Here is a 16,181-nt window from a genome sequence, read left to right as displayed (position 1 = left end):
GGGCCAATTCCTGGAAAGAAAAGCCGGAATATAAATGATAAGAACAATCAAACAAAGAAAAATTATTCAAATGTACTCAACATGTACATTTTGAAATGTCATTTCTGAAAACTTGTGAAGTGATGTCGTAAAGACTTGAGTGAGATTCTTCTACTCAATTCTGGTGTTGAGACTATGCCCCTTTTACTTAGGAGTCTTGGACCTTTTACCAACATCACTGTCTCAAGATTCTATCATAATACAATTGTTACCTAATTAGAGTACTGAGTGCTCAACATACAATGAAATCTACAACCCAATTACAGAGATTGTCCATTGCAATAATGTGTTTTTTACAGCAAGGATATCAAAGACTATAAATGATTTTCCTAGTCTCATAGGAAATTGATTAGAAAAATCAGGGTATCCAGAAAAATCAGGGTTGTAGTTCTCACTCTGGTACCAATTATGCTTGACCTCAGATAAGTTAGTAGAGTATGCTTATGCCTCAGTTTCCTTACCTGCACCCACTCACAACCTTCGGCTGCATTCCTCTACAGTAGGCTCCATCACGTCTGGTAGGATTCCTCTTTATGAGACAGGGCATAACTATCCTCTCTTTCTTTGGATCCATGAAGAGAGCTCTGCTTTGTAACGTTTTACCATTTAAAGAACAAGGGGTATCATGGGAAGGTGCAGGGTAGTGTGACAGTGAGCCCATGCAGTTGCAATTGCTCCTACTTGCTGCTTTTTGCTCAGGGATCTAGGACAACCAACGACCCTTAGGTAGGAGAGTAAGCTTCCACCTGTGTCTTGTTTGTTCTTTCTTTATTCATTACTCTTATTTTTGAGAAAATACTCGTTATTTATTTAAATAACTCCAAGTCTGTCTTCCTTTTTGAAAAATAAGAGTAAAATCTTTTTAGCACCAATTTAAAGATATATTAGCTTGATTTTTATATATGTTTAATTCTATGCAGCTGCTTTCAAATAATGACTATGATTCTAAAAACATCTAATGTAGTGATTGATAAGCTAAATTGCAAGATAAAAATGAAAAGTTCACCCAGTGTTGCTAAACCAAAACATTGCATGGATTTCACCCTGTACCTCTCTGCCACCCCTCCAGTCTTCCCACAGAAGCTCCAGGGCAGCCCTGCAGGATTGCACTTTCCTTGCTCTCCAGCCCTGTGCTGGGGTATCCTGTACATCTGGAAACTACCTTACCTCAGAAAGCTCCCCGACTTCCTCCCACCCTGCTGCACCCAACCTCCTAGGTGACCTTACACAGGACACAGTCCTGTGAGTGGGCTGTAGTACCCCCACCATGGTGTGCCTTCCCAGGGAAGGCCTACTTGTCCCCCCCATCAGACTGCTGTGGCATAATGGGCGGGGAAAAGGTGCATGTTGAATGAATTCTCTGTTCTGTGAAGGAAGAGGAATCAAATCTCTATTTGACCCTTGGTGAAACTCAATTACTGTTCAGTGCCCTGGTTTTCACCACCAAAATCATGAAGTCAGAACATTCTTTAACCCTTGGCCTGACAGGGGCAGGCTGTTGTCTTATAAAAGCTGGTGGTCAACGTCCAGTGGAGGGAGGTGGGGAGTGAACTCAAGACTGACAGCAGGTCCAGGGTTTTTTGATGACATTATTTTCCTAAACACTGTGGTCTAAGTCCCTCTCATTCTCTGTGTCTTAGCTTTGAAAGATAATTTTTTAATTTCAGAGTGAAAACATGGGAATGTTAAGCCCCAAAGTGCTTAGGAATTGTCCAGGAGCTCTGAGCACTGAGCAGAAAGGCCCCATTCCAAGGCCATGAGGATTCCCTAGAGGGCCCTTTGAGAGGAACTGTAGATCAGTGTGTTCTTTAATAGTGTCTTTAAATGTTTACTCTGTGACAATCATGTAAATTATGGGACTCTAAAGCCAGTGCCAAATGAAAATCTGTGGCTCCTCTGAGTTATTTATCAGTAAGGGACCTAGGAAGGGAGAGGCAGCCACTGTAGTTTGGGCAGGGGGGATCAGGTATTTGCACCAGTGGTTTTTTTACTTCTAAGACCTAGGTGGAGACAGAGCTCATGGAGGATTACAGCTATGTGCAAAAAATCGGAATAGAAGGCAGGATGGCTGCCATCAGTGGGCTGTCTCCTGAAGTTCATTATGTGAAATTTATCAGCGGCTCTCTTCTGCTGTTATAGTTGAGGTTTTCATTTCTATGTTATGCTGTTGTTGGGATCCATTGTGGCTTATTGTAGAGGCAGGATTTTCAGTGCTCTGTATGTTAGTAGGTGATTTGATGAGAGAGGTTGGATCAGGAGCAGGTTCCAGACTCCAGGAAAAGTCACAACATTCCTCTGATTCTGTTTCTGCTTCTGGAACACAAGGACCTGTGCAAGCTAGTCCACTTCATGGGATTTCATTTTCCTATAAGAATCTACAATTCTAAAATGCTGAAAGCTGACTTACAAAGAACTGTGCATAGTATACTAGCTTCCTTAACACAATTTCACCATCAGATTACTGAATGAGAAAATGTATTATGAAAACATCCAGGAGAGGGTCTGGCATGTTGGGGAATTACTAACTACAGGAGCAGTCAATCATTTCACCAGCGAGATGGGAGACCAGATGTACTCTCGCCTCCTAGATTAAAACCCTAAAAGAATGACACAAATCCAGGAAATGTGCTAAAATGAAGGGCAATAAATTCATAACAGAGGAACTAGGATACAGAAAGCAAATATGAGAGCACTGTTTTTAATCTTTCAGCAATGACTGTCATGGTTTAAGGTAAGCAAAGGTATTTATGCGACTTGATCAAATAAAGATCCAACCTTGGTAGTTTAACATTTTATTATTGAGCTCCCCACAGAAACAGCAGTGTTCTTTTGGCAGCTTTTCACTGCAGAATGAACAGAACAGAGGCCTTCCACCTCCAGCCCTGTATCCTTCCCACTGTATGGCTATAGTCTTTGGAAAACCAGACGTGTGCTGAAGAAAGGTATATGATATGCTGGCAGGGAAATGGTTGTGGTGTCTGCAGACCAAGGTCTGAATCTCAGCTGTGTCATAGCAGTCAGTCTATAGGAAGATTTCCTAAATTTCTGTGCTTCAGATACTGCTTCTGTAAACAGGCATAATAATTCTGATGTGACATAGTTGCTCTATCAGAATTTATACAAATAGTCTAATGTCCTAAACAGCATATAGCACATGGCTACAGGCTAATTTTTGTGTATTTCTGGCTACCAATGCTTTTTCTCTGCTCACAAGTTTGAAAGGACTTAGAGTTTGAGATTTTCCTCTCCTCCTTTTTGCCCACCTTCAAACTCCTGAAAATTTAATTAATCCTTTTTTTGTGCACGGTGAGGATAACTAAGATCTAATTTCTCAGCAAATATTTGGTATGCAAAACATTATTAACTATAGTTGCCATGCTATACATTAGGTCTCCAGAACTTATTTACGTATTTACTTATGTATGTATTTATTTATTGAGAGAGATGAGGTCTCATTCTGTTGCCCAGGCTGGAATGCAGTGGCGCAATCATGGTTCACTGCAGCCTCAAACTCCTGGGCTGAAGCAGTCCTCCCACCTCAGCCTTTCAAGTAGCTTGGCACTACAGTTGCATGCCACCATGCCCTGATAATTAAAAATTTGTGGTAGAAATGGAGTCTCTCCATGTTGTCCAGGCTGGCCTCAAACTCTTGGGCTTAAGCAATCTTCCTTCCTTGGCCTCCAAAAGGGCTGAGATTACAGGTGTGAGCTACCATGCCCAGCCGTTATTTATCTTATGTCTGGAGTTTTGTATCCTTTGACTAACATCTCCCCATTGCCTCTTTCCCCTGGCCTGTGGTGACGGCCTTCTACTCTCTCTTTTTGTGAATTTGACTTTTAAAAGTTCCACATATAAATGAGATTTTGCAGTGTTTGTCTTTCTTTGCCTGACTTATTTCTCTTAACATAATGTCTTTCATGTTCATTCATGTTGTCTCAAAGACAGGATTTCCTTCTCTTTTGAAGCATTATGTGCATGAATATCTATCTATCTTATATTTTCTGTATCCGCTCATTTATCAACAGACACAGGTTATTTCCATATCTTGGCTATTGTGAATAATGCTGCAGTGAACATGGGCCTGCAGATATATCTTCAAGATAATATTTTATTTTACTTTATTTTTTGACATATATCCAGAAATGGGTTTCCTGGAGCATATGGTAGATCTATTTTTAATTTTCTGAGGCACCCCCATACTGTTTTCCATAATGGCTGTACTAATTTACATTCTTACCAGCAGGATAAAAATGGTGATAATCATTTTGTAATGTATACATATATCAAAACATTACATTGTACACCTTAAATGTTTGCAATTTTTATCTGTCAATTATACCTGAATAAAGCTGGAAACAAAACAAACAAAATGAAAGCAATAATAATTGAAAACAAAGGAAATTTAATTCAGCGTCGGACAGACGTGAAGCAGGAGTGCGGTGTCAGTAGGGTTGGACAGGAAGCATAAGGAAATGATGACATATACCTGCAGCCATAGAGTTTGGGGAAATGATAGCAATCCAGCTTTTCAAATGGGAGCAGTGGGAGAATACAAAGATTGGATCTGATTTTAAAGGAAATCTGTGTCTAGGTAAAGAATATGGGCTCTGTATTTTTCTATTTCTTTCTGGAAGTTCTGTAGGCTTTCTGGGTGAGGGGATTCATGAGTGTGCAGAGAGGCGAGCTGAGCAGGGATGCACATGTTTGTGAGTGAGGCCTGGCACTGCGAGGATGGAGTTCAGGTGAAAGTAACAGGACTCGGCCACTTCTTGTACGTGTGGGGTGAAGAAAAGCAGGGAGATGGGGAGGACTTAGTGTTTTTTGAGCCTGGGTGACCGGGAAGATGATGGGGATATTTGCCCCAGGGTGTGTGTGTGTATTTAGGTTAAACAATTTCAGTATTCTACTGTGTTCCTCAAATAATATAATTCCAAGACATGTACTCAGCTAACCACATTTCCCTGGATCCTCTTAATCTAGAATGTTCTCACTCTTATGTAGAGTCTAGAAGAGCACACAACATTGCAAATACACCCCACAGCACCAGTGGTCCACAGGCCATACTTTGGCAGGATCTGATACTTTATAAACACTGTCTAATGTCACTTGGCTTTTTCCGACCCCCTGATAAGGTTGGTTGACATTGGGCTGCACATCAAGTGAGAAGCTGCCTGTGAATCAACACTTTAGCTAGGAAGGACAGGACTGGCAGGCCCCATGAGGTGTAAGCTAGAAGTCAAGCTTGGTGAAAGAAAGACACATAGAGAAAGACTGGTGGGTGTTATTGGTCCAGACAGATGAGGGATCAAGACCACACAATTCAGTTCATGATGAATGTGGTAAGTCCAGGATCCAGGAAGCAATGCAGCAGGTGTCAGGCACACACACTGCGAGCCTGGACCAGAATATCTGGACAGTATTAACTTATAATAAAAAAAAATTATTCTGGAAAACTGTACAGTGGATTCGCTGAACCAAATGCTCCTACTGTTGTTGCTTTTATGAGCCGGAACTTGCCTTAGTGCGTGGCTGAGTCCCCAGTGGAAGGAAAAAAAGGCTGGCATAGCTGGGGAGAAGAGCAGGTGGCAAAGGGACAGAAGTCCAGACGCCTGGTCGCAAAGCTGTTGGAAGTTTGCAGCACTGTAGCCGTTCCAACTCTGTACCTTTTTTGTAGGCTTACTTATACCCCATGATGTTTCAGTAAGGATTTAATGTGCTCTCATAAGGCAATGCAAAATACTGATAAGATAAATTAAAATACAGGTGATAGGATAAATTAAAATACAGATGATAGGGTAAATTAAAGGTGAGCCAAAACAAAAATAAGCAAAATTTAGGACTGGCAACATTTTTTGCCTTTGGTAGTGGCCCCCACATACAAGCCACACATTTGACTCCAATCACTGACACAACCAATTAGGCAAAGGAAACCTGATTACTCTCACAGTCCACAAAGTCCAAGATAAAACATGAACCAATTTCATTTATGGAGTTTTTCTTAACACAGTATTGACTAGAATTCTCTGGGGAAGCACTGTCCCACTGTGTGATATTATAAACAGCTCTTATAATAAAATCCTTTTAATTGATAAGCTGATGGCAGTTTCTTCATTTTGGCTGCTGGCATCACACACATGCACAAGCCCAAGAAAGCAAGCAAAGCAAAACAAAACAAACAACTCCAAAACCAAAATTGCTTCAGTGAAACAGTCCAGTTATCTATCTATCTAGACCTGGCTTGATCTAGAGGTGAATATTGATCTGATTTATATCAAATAGTCTTCTTTGCATACTGTTACTTATCCTGAGTATGTTTCCTCTCTGCAAACATAGGCTATGGGATACTTATGAGGATTACACAATAAAATATGAGAACCTATGAACATAGTGCCTGTCATGTAAAGCATGAACAATTCATGCTGGTTATGTTTAACAACAACAGCAATGACAGAAATCCCAGCACATATTTGCTGAATTTCACAATGGAATTTACCATTCTTTTCTGCTAATCGGCCAGGGACTGGGCAAAGCAAGCAGGATACAATATGATGGCACAGGGAATCTGCGTAGTGTGTAGATGAGCTGCGATTCACCATGCAGGAGCAGGCTGAAGGCTCACTTTTCAATTTGTCTTTCACAGGAATAACGCTCTACAGCCACCCATACGGAGGGGCCTTGCTGAACGAGGACAAGATGTGAGTTGATGGAATGCTGAGGGGTGTGTGACCCTGACTATGGGAGAAAATCTTTGTGTTACTTAGGGATGACTTTGGTCTGTCTTTTGCATTTGCCCCAAGAGATGGCTTATAGAGTTAGTAAGAAATGCCCACAGGACTTGGGCATTTCTTTGCAAAGTGTGAGAAAAACGACTATTAAGAGAGGCAGTGCATTGACTGAGCTTAAAACAGATGAGTTTGTCAGGCAACTGTACTTCTAGGCAGAAATTATTCTAAGGGAATGATTTACCAGAAGCTTATGTGACTGTACATCTTCTGAAGAGTTTTTGGGATTAAAATCATAAACATTGCATTCATGTACGTAAACGTAGTAACGCCTCCTTGAATATTTCTCATGCAAGATTTTCCTCATGATCCAGCTGGAGACATGGGTGGGGATAAGGCCAGAGCTCTTCAGCTACAGAATTCTGTGTCAGTTCTTACTGTCTTTGTAAAGGGTAGCATGCTTCCACCTGTCTTCCCTTTTTCTCCCCCATCTCCCTTCTCTATTATATGGTTGACAAACTTTTAATTAAAAGTCGATAATAAAAGTAGGTATTTTTTTAAAAAACTTTTTATGACCTACCAAATTAAGTTGCAGAATGCAAATCTGCTTAATGGGCATTCTCTGTTCAAGTTGTTAATCTGACAGGAACCGGCAGGAAGCACTGGTTGGGTTGCAGCTTGTCCTCACGTTCACATAATGATTTTCAGGATTCTAGCTTTAACAGTGTCTGACACCTTCCAGAATTCCAAGAGTAGGCTAGCTGACATCTGTTGTACAATGCGACACAATGGAGCAGAAGGCATGGCACAGCAGATGAATTGTGCTGAGGAGTTCCATCGTGTCAGCCTCCTGAAAGACCATCTGTGGTCTGACTGTTCCTAAAGAAGGAGTTGAGAGGAGGAAGCAATTGACTTGAGTGAAAGTAGTAGTGCTCCAGGTAAAACAATTACTAAGAAAATGTACAGTGTATATTATTACAAAGCACCTCAATCTATTGCAAAATCTCCTTGGGATTTCATGTGACTAAATTCAGAGATGGGCCAGTGTAGTGTGGAGCTGTAGTGAAGGCTCCTCTCTGGCAGGTGCTACGGTATTGCAAAGCAGTCCCCGTGTGGGCAAAGTCACAGCTTACCTGGATGCTGCTCAGAGGATATCTTTCATCTTAATTGGGAGTCAGACTCAATGGTGAAGAGCAGATTTTGACACAAGGAGACTCCGAAATGCCCTCAAACTGTGCTCCTCAGTTATGTCTTCTGTAAACTGAGCTTAGTCATCCATGTCTCAAAAGGTGGCTGAGGGGATTTAATGAGGGAATCCATGCCCTTAGCCAACATGCCTGCCTGATTATGAATTTTTAATTAGCAGTTTTCACTGCTGTCATCATTGCTGGTTGTTATTAGCAAAGAAGGCTTGTGTTCTTCGTCTGGTGCCTGAGAGCTGCTCTGTTCCGCCCGCAGCCTGGAGAGCATCCGTCAGTGTGGAGTGGCCCTCTGCATCGTGCTGGGATTCTCCATCCTGTCTGCATCCATCGGCAGCTCTGTGGTGAGGGACAGAGTGACTGGAGCCAAAAGGTTGCAGCACATAAGTGGCCTTGGCTACAGGATGTACTGGTTCACAAACTTCCTATATGACATGGTAGGATTTGGGAATGAGATTCTGTGTGCCTCCACAATAGTGATCTAAATAGTGTGTGTATGGAGGGATAGAGGGGGATGTGGGGCCCTGGCTGCCTCTGAGTGTCCACAGAAAGGGGTCATCTTATTGATAAGAGCATTTCAGATTAAGTCACCTTTACTGATCACCATAGAATTGGTTCATAAGGGGAAGACTGACAAACTTCAGGCTGGAGAACTGGGGAATTATAGAACTTCACAAAGATGCAAAATTTCTTACTGAGGAGATGAGAAAATAATCACCTTTACTATGCTCTTTTCAATGGGGTAGCAGGTGAGGTGATAAAAATCATTATAAATGATCTTTCATCGCATGCTTAACACCCCCTCCTGTGAGACCTGTGCCTCATTGCCTAATAGGGATGGCAGGTATTATTAGCATTTCTGGAATGCACTCAGTTCCCCAATGGAAACCCTCCAGATCAGTGTCTCCAGTCCTGAGGGACAATAACAGATGCTTTGTCTAGGTGTTCCCTATTCTTCAGGACATTTATCTTAAGTAAAAAAAATGCATCTTATATGATAAGTTGTTCTTAGTGGTCAATATCTGCTGTCATTGTTCTCTGGTGGAGCTGTCTTTATTTTGTAGGAAAGTGATATCCTTGCCCTCATACATATGTTTCATCTTGTGATACAGAAAATAATACGTAAGTCATTGGAAGGCCGGAGGGCTACCGTTTACTGAGCACCTTCCATGCACTAGGTGCTGTCTGAGCTGTGCTACACCATGCACAAATTTCCGCATATTAACATATCATTTTCCTGTAAGGTTTATTTCTTTGAGCTGGCTTAAAATTTAGCTAATTTATTTTCTTTTGATGGTGTAACTTGGATTTTTGTTTTGTTTTGAAAGTACAGTTTATCGGGGTCACACCTAAGTTACCTAACATTTCAGGAGTTCATTTAATTTAATCAGAGGTTTCCCTGAACCTGCCTGGTGATAGATATCACCTGGGACATTTGGTAACAATAAGGATTCCCAAGGGCCTATCCTTCAAGATTCTATTCAATAGGACTGGGGGGACTTGGAGGTCTGTGTTTTACTAGGTACTCAAGGTGATTTATGAATCTTAACCCAGATTGACAAATTCTGGGTCTTTAAACCCTTATCTTTACTGAGGGACACTTGAAGGCAGGCAAGTGGAAGTGACTTGTCCAAGATTTTACATCTAGTTGGTATGGAGACAGCTTCTCGGTGACAGCCTCTGTCTTCTGGTCCAGTTTTGTTCCCAGTGCTACACACTGCTGCTGGCTACTCGACTCTCTTTCATCTGTCATTTAACAGTGTCTAAGGGCCACAACTTTCCCAGAGAAAAGGGAAGAAGTGTGTGGCAAGAGAGAATCACAACACACAGGGGGCTATGCTTCTAGAACACCATGGGGCTTTCAAAGTCTCCAAAACCCCAGGATCTTCTTTCTTTTCAGCACCCTTAGTTTATTATCTCTTTATGCCTCCCACTCAGTCTGGCTCTTCTTTACTCTGTGATGTTTGACCTTGGGGATTAAGGACAGGGAGGGTTTTTGCTTCTTGGTTGGATGGTTTTCCATCTTCATCCAATCATTCTCTGCTTATTCTATTCAATCACTGATTTAATAAATATTTTGAGGATCTGTTGTGGGTCAAGGTGGGTCCAAGGTTGCTATAGACTAAATGATTATGTCCCCCCAAAATTCATGTGTTGACACCTAATCCCCAGTATGATGGTATTTGGAGGTGGGATCTTGGAGAGATAATTAGTTTCTGAGAGTGGAGCCCTCCTGAATGGGATTAATGCCCTTGTAAAAGAGGCCTCAGAGAGCTCTATGTGAGGACACAGTGAGAAGTCACAGTCTGAACCTGGAAGCTGGCCCTCGCCAGACACTGAATCTGCCAGCACCTTGATTCTGGTCTTTCCAGCCTCTAGACTGTGAGCAATAAAGTTTTGTGGTTTATAAGATACTTGGTCTATGTTATTCTATCATAGCCCCCCAAATGGTGTTGGGCATAAAGCCATGCATGAAGCAGAGAAGATTGCTCCCCTCAACGAGATTCTTATGAGAGGAAGCAGAAAACAAGCAAGTAAACAAATAAATAAATGTGCAAGATACAGTTGGCCCATGACTGGGTCTATTGAAAGAATGAAAGAGAATGATGGGGTGGAGGATGACTTCAAATGTGAAGGTCAAAGAAGACAGTGAAACTTTAGCTGAGATCTGTGAGGTAAGAAGGGGCCCTCCCCATGGATGACATGCAGGAAGAGCTCTGCAGCTTGAGGCTGTAAGAGAAGAAGGAGCCAGGTGTGTGAGAGCCTGAAGGAAAGCCGTGGCTGTTGTTGGCCTGCAGGGAGCACCTTACGATGAGGCTGGATAGGGAGGTAGTGCGAGGAGTCTGTCCTTGGTTCTACGTGTGTGGGAGGAGGCTATGTTTCATGAAAGCTGATTGGATTCCTTGACCCTCCTCAAAGGAGATGGGTATGCATGACAGTAGTAGTCACCTCAGGCCACCATAACAAAATACCACAGGCTGGGTGGCTTCACCCTGGAAACTTGATTCTCTCATTGTCCTGGAGGCTGGAAGTCTGAGATCAAGGTGTTGGCAGGGTTGGTTCCTTCTGAGGCTTCTCTCCTTGGCTTGTGGACAGCCATCCTCTCCCTGTGTCCTCACATGTCAGCCCTCTGAGAGTGACTGCATCCTGATTTCCTCTAGAGACACCAGTCGTGTTGGATGAGGACTCACCGAATTGACTTCATTTTACCTTAATCACTTGTTCAAAGTCCTGTCTCCAAATACAGTCACATCTTGAAATACTGGGGGTTCAATGTATAAATTTTGGGGGGATACAACTCAGATTAAAACAAGCGGCCGGGCGCGGTGGCTCACGCTTGTAATCCCAGCACTTTGGGAGGCCGAGGCGGGCGGATCACGAGGTCAGGAGATCGAGACCACGGTGAAACCCCGTCTCTACTAAAAAATACAAAAAATTAGCCGGGCGCGGTGGCGGGCGCCTGTAGTCCCAGCTACTCAGAGGCTGAGGCAGGAGAATGGCGTGAACCCGGGAGGCGGAGCTTGCAGTGAGCCGAGATTGCGCCACTGCACTCCAGCCCGGGCGACAGAGCGAGACTCTGTCTCAAAAAAAAAAAAAAAACAAGCAACTTTCCAGGACTAATTCCATGGCTACAGAACTCCTAATGTGCAAAATAGGAAATATATTTGTGAAGTTGAAAGGAAACTTCAGGGTAAGTAGATGATAATAAATATGACCATCTGATGTAACAGCTCTTCCTTATTTCTTTTTATCTTCTCAGCTCTTTTACTTGGTTTCCGTCTGCCTGTGTGTTGCTGTTATTGTCGCCTTCCAGTTAACAGCTTTTACTTTCCGCGAGAACTTGGCAGCCACGGCCCTCCTGCTGTCACTTTTCGGGTATGTGATGAGAAACGCTGCTGCAGAATTACGGTTTGTTTTCTGAAAGAGAAAACCCTCAGGATGGCTTTGAACCTGCTGTCGACTTCATGATTTCCTCTCTTTTGAAGCAATTATGTTGCTTCTGCAAGGGACACGGAGCAAACAAGCCTGGGCAGGATGATGAATGCCCCGTGGAGGAGGGAAGGGCTGACCCGGTCGTGATGAAGACAGCACTGCCCTGTCTCAGACAGGCCCTTGAGCTGTTTGACAAACTTGTGCAGCCGGAAATGGATTCTCTATTATTCTCACTTTGACATTAATCAGGGGCTCAAATACATAATCCAGTTAGCTCGGAGATTGCATTTGTGGAGGTTCTCTCAGCAAGCTGTCTGGCATTTTTTCTCCTCTCCTGTAATATTACTAGTTTGAAAATGTTTTGTCTAATTTCTATCACTTTTTTTCAGATGAAAAAATAGCAAATGGAGAAAAGTCATTTTATGAATTAGTGATTTATGCATGCTAGTCAGGATCATTGCTAGTGGCCTCAAAATTATATCTATCTGGTATCAGGATATATATGTCTTCTTATTTCTCATGCACGATGCTTATATACAGGCTAACTACGTAAGAGATGCTTAGTAGGGAAAATCATTATCATACTAATTTGTTATAATTCAAGGCTATTTTAAAAGATAAAACAGCTTGCTCGTATTTAAAAGGATTACAAATAAAATGATTTTTACAGTTTGTATTTGTATAAGTGCCCTAGAATTATTCAAAACATCCAATTAGAGACAGAGTTTTACTTAAACAAATATATACCATTACTAGATGATTGTATAGGTGGGTGGATGGATGGATGGAAGTATGTAGATAAGAGAGAGAAAGATAGACAGGGAGAGAGAGATTAACAGAGAGAGGGAAAGAGAGACTAAGAGAGAGAGGGAGTGAGAGGTTAAGAAAGAGAGAGAGAAACAAGACAGACAAACTTTTGGGGGAACATTGATATTGCTACTCACTAACCCCAATTCTGTGGCTTTGGTAATACTAATTATTCTGTCTAATCCTCAGTTTTTTCTTTGTAAAGCTTCATGTCTTTTGCTATAAAGATTAAATTAAATAGTTTATATGAATGTCATGGACAATGACTGGTACAAAGTTCCCATTAAATTAATTTTAGCCATTATTGTTACTCTTTAGAATTATTTTACTCTTTAGAAGATGTAATATCCTAAGCTATAAAACATGCTTATAGTAGACATATATTTATTATATTTAGCTAGAAATTTATGGACTTGTGTATAAAGATCTATATGTGTATGTACCCAGCTCTAAGAACACAGTTTGATTTCAGTTTATTGATCCAATTGAATGGATAGTGTTGTCATGTCTCCCTCTATTTCAAGTAAAATAGACTTTGCTATAAAATTATTTTTGAATTTTAGGAGAGTATATCTCAAAAACTGAGTTAAAACTGAGATGAAATGGTTAGAAAGCCTTGAAAACATGCTTTTAGAAATTTTTGTTAATGTTATTTTGATTGTGAAACCCTTTAAGAATTTGAATTAAACTAAGAATTCTCTTCACATACATAACTACCACATTTTTCAAAGAATTTCTGGAGATTCACAGGTCTGTTGAAGCACAATCATAGGCAATAGAGGTTACACACTTCTGGTTAAGAACTCTTAGTTGCAGGGACTGGAAAGATGTCAAAGATAACTCAGACTGTGTTTATGATCATGGCTAATCCCAGGGAGGAAGAGCCCCCAAGGGAAGTTGATCAGGGTCACTGGGTGACATCCCCATGGGGATGCAGATTTAGAAGGTAGCTCTTTCTTCCTTGGAGCACAGCCAGTGGAACTGGTGACCCCCCCCCTCCCCCACTGTAATAGGAGGGGCAGTGAGAGACCCGGTCTGGGGAACCGTTGTCTCCTGTGTGCCTGGCAGTCTCTGGGTGAGGATAGCCGAATTGGCTCACACCTGCTGTCCCTCTAAGGACCTGTGGGTACAGGGAGCCCAAGGGCAAACTCAGGAAAGCTGAATCCCGAGCTGAAACCTAAGAGCACGTCCAGGCATTAAATGGCTGCTTAAAGGCAGGAATCTGAAGGGATGAGGGATGGTATACACAAATTGATTCTTTTAAGAGATAACAAGACAAACATGCCCAATAGCAGTTTTATTGTTTTTCTTCTTTCTATCAAGGACAATTTGTTATTTAAACTATAAAAGGGAGAGTCAGGGAGAATTAGCATCCGAAAGAGGGAAGTAACACCTAAAATGAATGAAGGAAAACAGAGCCTAACTTACATAAAAATTGAAACCTTAAGAACGTATTTGATGTATATTTAGTGCTAAAAGATGAGATTGCCGAATCCTGTTTGGTGTCTTGGGAAATCCACAAAGCATGGGGAAGTGGCCAGTTTTCAAAAGGGGTATTTTCTTGCCCCATAAATTCCGTGATGTTGTGAACAGTAGGCCAGTCTCTAGCAAATTTTAAAATCATTAAAATGCTACTATATTTTAATAAAAGCCTGGAGATTATTGAAATTCATTGTAATTTTCACACAAAAATAAATTATGCTCTATAAGCCAATTTCATTTTTTTCTTATAAAAAAGGAGACTGGAGCTGCTAATATGTTAATTTGAGCCAAGTATTTAAAAGATAACTAATGAAAATGTAGTAAAAAAAATTGATGGAATCATAGTCAGTTGAAAACCACACTGGAATACTCTTCATTCATCTAGCAATAGGAACTCTCGTGTGGCTTCATTTAGGACCATGTCTCTGATTTTTTGTTTTTCTTAAATAATGCTTTGATCTACTTGTCAAATATTTAAATGACATAACCCGGCATGGAAACCTTATGTAATAAGTAACTAAATACAGATCCTGAACCATCTCAAAGGAAGTAGAGCCTAATGTTGAGGTGGTAATTAGTCACTCAAGTGCAGATCAGGTATGCAGGCTCCACAGCAAGACAGGGAGGCTGCTGCATCCTTAGATTGTATTGTTGGATGTGGAGATGCTGATCAAAGCAGATGATAATCTTGCTGTGTGTTGTGCCAGGCCAGCCACATCATGTTCTCTGTGAGGTGGCCTTATCTAAATTCCCCTAAGTCCCCCAATGCAAAATTTAACAGAGAGAGCTGGTTGAATATCGTGTTGTTAAAGGATCAGAGAAAGACCCAGTCTTTTGTAGTGGAGGTTTAAGCAGAATAACATGTCTATCCTCAGCTATTTAAAGGACTGTCACATGGAAAAGAAAAGCAATTTGTCACGTGTTGTTCCAGAATATAGAGTTTGAATCAGTAGTTATAAGTTGGAGAGAGTTTTCATTCACTCTTAGAATGAATTTTATAGCAATTACAGCTGCCCCAAAATTTGGCTCACAAAATTCTACTACTGCTTATGTTTCTGTTGCAAAAATACTTGCAATTCTATGATTTCATTTGATTCTCAAAACAGTCACATGACGGAGTGTAGCACTTGATTTTTGTCTCAGAAGGGACAGTAAAGGAAAGAGGGTAGGTGTGTGGTGTGGGTGAATATGTGTTGGGGTTTGAATTCTCTCTGTGGTAGTTTATTTCAGACAGAGGTGTTGACAATGTACAGCCCTAAGAAGTCATGACTTATCTCTCTGGTAATTATTTTGATTTAATTAGTTGATTGTCTTATGTAGCAACTGTTTTAGAACAGCTCTTGCCTCCATTGTGTGCTTTGAAATAATTGTCTTCATGGCCACATTTTGAGGCAGATTGCTATTGAGTAGAGTGTCTAAAACACTATATGATTTTATATATCATATATATCTTATGAACTATGCGAATGTATCTTTTAACCCAGGAAAGCATTCCAATATCATGGATGTCATATGAAAGGGGGTGCATACTAGACTAAGAGTTAACTTGAGGGCCTGGCATCTCTTATATCATTTTGAAGTCTCATACTTTTCAGAACTTGTTAACATATTAGGAAAACCTAGACATTTTGCAGGCACTGAAATGTTTCAGGTTAAGCCAATTATTCACCATAAGAAAACAGTGATACATTTACCTTGAGTGAGCAGAGAACTTGTTGGAGCTCCGGATATATGAGAATCTTTTGGGAAAGTTGTGATTCAAAATCAGTGACTTCTCTGCTGATATTAGGAACTATCATTCAAAGTGTACTTCCGTTGTTGGGTGCAGTGGTATTATTTCAGGAAGGAGATGAGGGAAGTTGCCATGAGTGAAACCTGGCTCTAGAATTGAGGAGACAGAATGAAGAAAATGAGATGTTTTCCTTTTAGGGACATTTGGGTGGTACCTTAGATCCTGATGTCATCTGACACATGTGGGGACTGCTTCTAGGGTTCAATG

At 41.2% G+C, this 16,181-nt stretch overlaps 1 protein-coding gene across 1 annotated transcript in view; it reads left to right on the top strand.

Moving 5' to 3' along the window:
• The window catches only part of ABCA13 (ATP binding cassette subfamily A member 13), a 514,266-nt gene that overhangs the window by 365,357 nt on the left and 132,728 nt on the right, over positions 1–16,181 (top strand). The window contains exons 49-51 of the mRNA XM_055294536.1: positions 6,680–6,734; positions 8,220–8,397; positions 11,721–11,836. Coding sequence (XP_055150511.1) covers positions 6,680–6,734; positions 8,220–8,397; positions 11,721–11,836 — 349 coding nt within the window. The remainder of the gene's footprint in view (positions 1–6,679; positions 6,735–8,219; positions 8,398–11,720; positions 11,837–16,181) is intronic.

The sequence above is a fragment of the Symphalangus syndactylus genome, chromosome 9 (genome assembly GCF_028878055.3).
Source record: "Symphalangus syndactylus isolate Jambi chromosome 9, NHGRI_mSymSyn1-v2.1_pri, whole genome shotgun sequence".
In the NCBI taxonomy this organism is placed as follows: Eukaryota; Metazoa; Chordata; class Mammalia; order Primates; family Hylobatidae; genus Symphalangus; species Symphalangus syndactylus.
The sequence above is the reverse complement of the archived record's forward strand: the minus strand, read 5'-3'. Positions and strand labels throughout refer to the sequence as shown.